The sequence below is a fragment of the Xyrauchen texanus genome, chromosome 5, assembly GCF_025860055.1.
Source record: "Xyrauchen texanus isolate HMW12.3.18 chromosome 5, RBS_HiC_50CHRs, whole genome shotgun sequence".
NCBI classification, from domain to species: Eukaryota; Metazoa; Chordata; class Actinopteri; order Cypriniformes; family Catostomidae; genus Xyrauchen; species Xyrauchen texanus.
The window spans coordinates 53,152,636-53,155,135 of NC_068280.1; the positions used below are offsets into that span (position 1 = coordinate 53,152,636).

General features: G+C 28.6%; 2 protein-coding genes across 2 annotated transcripts in view; one reads left to right on the forward strand and one right to left on the reverse strand.

The window, feature by feature from the left end:
• trmt10c (tRNA methyltransferase 10C, mitochondrial RNase P subunit) overlaps positions 1-2,500 on the forward strand; it is a 112,564-nt gene that overhangs the window by 102,599 nt on the left and 7,465 nt on the right. The window lies entirely within an intron of this gene.
• The window catches only part of LOC127643641 (ras GTPase-activating protein 3-like), a 51,895-nt gene that overhangs the window by 12,129 nt on the left and 37,266 nt on the right, over positions 1-2,500 (reverse strand). The window contains 1 exon segment of the mRNA XM_052126440.1: positions 2,072-2,152. Coding sequence (XP_051982400.1) covers positions 2,072-2,152 — 81 coding nt within the window.

Here is a 2,500-nt window from a genome sequence, read left to right on the forward strand (position 1 = left end):
ATAAGTTGTAATAACATGTTATGATTTTTTTATAGGTTATCTTATGCTATGATATGTCATGTTATTTGTTATTTTGTTATGTTATGATACATTATGTTGTATGTTATGTAATGATGTTATGTTTTGTTGTTATGATACATAATGTTATGGAATGTTATGTTATATGTTAAGTTGTTTTGTTATGACACATTTTGTTATATGCTATCTTATGTCATTTGTTTTGATATGTTATGTTATAATATGTTATGGTATGTGATGATGTGTCATGATACATTATGTGGTATGTTATGTTATGATGTTATGTTGTTATTAAACACAATGTTATATGTTATGTTGTGTTATGATGCATTATGTTATATGATATGTTATGATGTTACATGTTATATTATGTTGTAATGATTTGTTATTAAAGGTTATGTTATGTAATGATATGTTATGATATATCATGTTATATGTTAAGTTGTTGTGTTATGATACATCATGTTATATGCTATCTTATGTCATTTGTTTTGATATGTTATGTTATAATATGTTATGTTATGTGATGATGTGTCATGATACATTATGTTGTATGCTAAGTTATGATGTTATGTTGCTATTATACATAATGTTATATGTTATGATGTTATGTTGTGTTATGATGCATTATGTTATATGCTATGTTATGATGTTACATGTTATATTATGTTGTTATGATTTGTTATTATAGGTTATGTTATGTTATGTTATGATATATCATGTTATATGTTAAGTTGTTGTGTTAAGATACATCATGTTATATGCTATCTTATGTCAGTTGTTTTGATATGTTATAATATGTTATATGATGTGTCATGATACATTATGTGGTATGTTATATTCTATGTTATGATGTTACATGTTATATTATGTTGTTATGATTTGTTATTATAGGTTATGTTATGTAAGGATATGTTATGATATATCATGTTATATGCTATCTTATGTCATTTGTTTTGATATGTTATATGTTATGGTATGTGATAATGTGTCATGATATATTATGTTGTATTTTATGTTATGTCATGATGTTATGATGTTATTATACATAATGTTATATGTTATGATATTATGTTGTGTTATGATGCATTATGTTATATGCTATGTTATGATGTTACATGTTATATTATGTTGTTATGATTTGTTATTATAGGTTATGTTATGTAATGATATGTTATATGTTATGGTATGTGATAATGTGTCATGATATATTATGTTGTATTTTATGTTATTTTATGATGTTATGATGCTATTATACATAATGTTATATGTTATGATATTATGTTGTGTAATGATATGTTATGTTATATGTTAAGTTGTTGTGTTATGACACATCATGTTAGATGCTATGTTATATGTTGTCATAACATGAAATGATTTGTTGTTATGTAATGATATGTCATGTTATTTGAAGTATTATGATACATTATCTTGTAGATTATGTAATGATGTTATATTGTGTGATGATACATTATGTTATATGATATTTTTATGTTATGATATGTTGTAATGTTATGATTCAGTAATGTTATAGGCTACGTTATGTAATGATATGTTATGTTATTATATATCTTGTTATGTTATGTTGTTGTGTAATGATACTAATGTTACATGTTATGTTATGTGATGATATGCTTTGTTTTTGTTATATATTTTGATGTTATGTTACAGTATGTCACTTATGATACGTTATGTTGTGCTATGATACATTATGTTATATGTTATGTAATGTGATGACATGTTATGTTGTTAAGTAAGTAGAATTGACTAAAGTGGCAGTGAGTATTGTATGCTGCTATAAACAAACGCCTCAATAGTTAGTTCCATTGTAATGTTGGTTTGTGTGTTAATGTCGGGAAATACTGACTTCCTCGTATTATTGTTCTATACAGAAGTATTTAGACACTATCTGAAGCGTATAAAGCACACACATGATATGTCTTCTCCTCTCAGTCCCTGACTGTCGTGGGAATCGAGGTCACTGGACAGATTTCATTGTCAGAAGTAAATTGGATGAGGGTGGTTATTTTAGGTATGTAAGGTCTGATCTTACCTGGAGGGACCCAGTAATGACACAGCGGCGTACGGGTCACACTGACCGTTAACTATTGGCAGATCTTGACACTCCAAAACTCTGTGGAGGGAAAAACAACTGATTCAAACCGCATTCACATCACATCAGTGTGTATGTACATAAAACATACAGGCCTGTTCTCTGTGATCATGTGATCATGAATCAGTGCTCTGGATGTGGATTGGTTGTTTAATGCTGATAATGAATGAACAGGATTTACAGCATCTCTAATCCTATGAGTTAAGCCAGTTTATATAACCCTGTTCTCTCCTGGTCACACAGTTGCCCATAAATACACCAGCTGTGATGCTCAAGGGTGGCTATAACTGATGGAGATGTTGAGAGTGATGTGACATAAAACGGCACGTGTGAAACGCCGCTCTCAGACACTCATAAATGCTCAGAGCT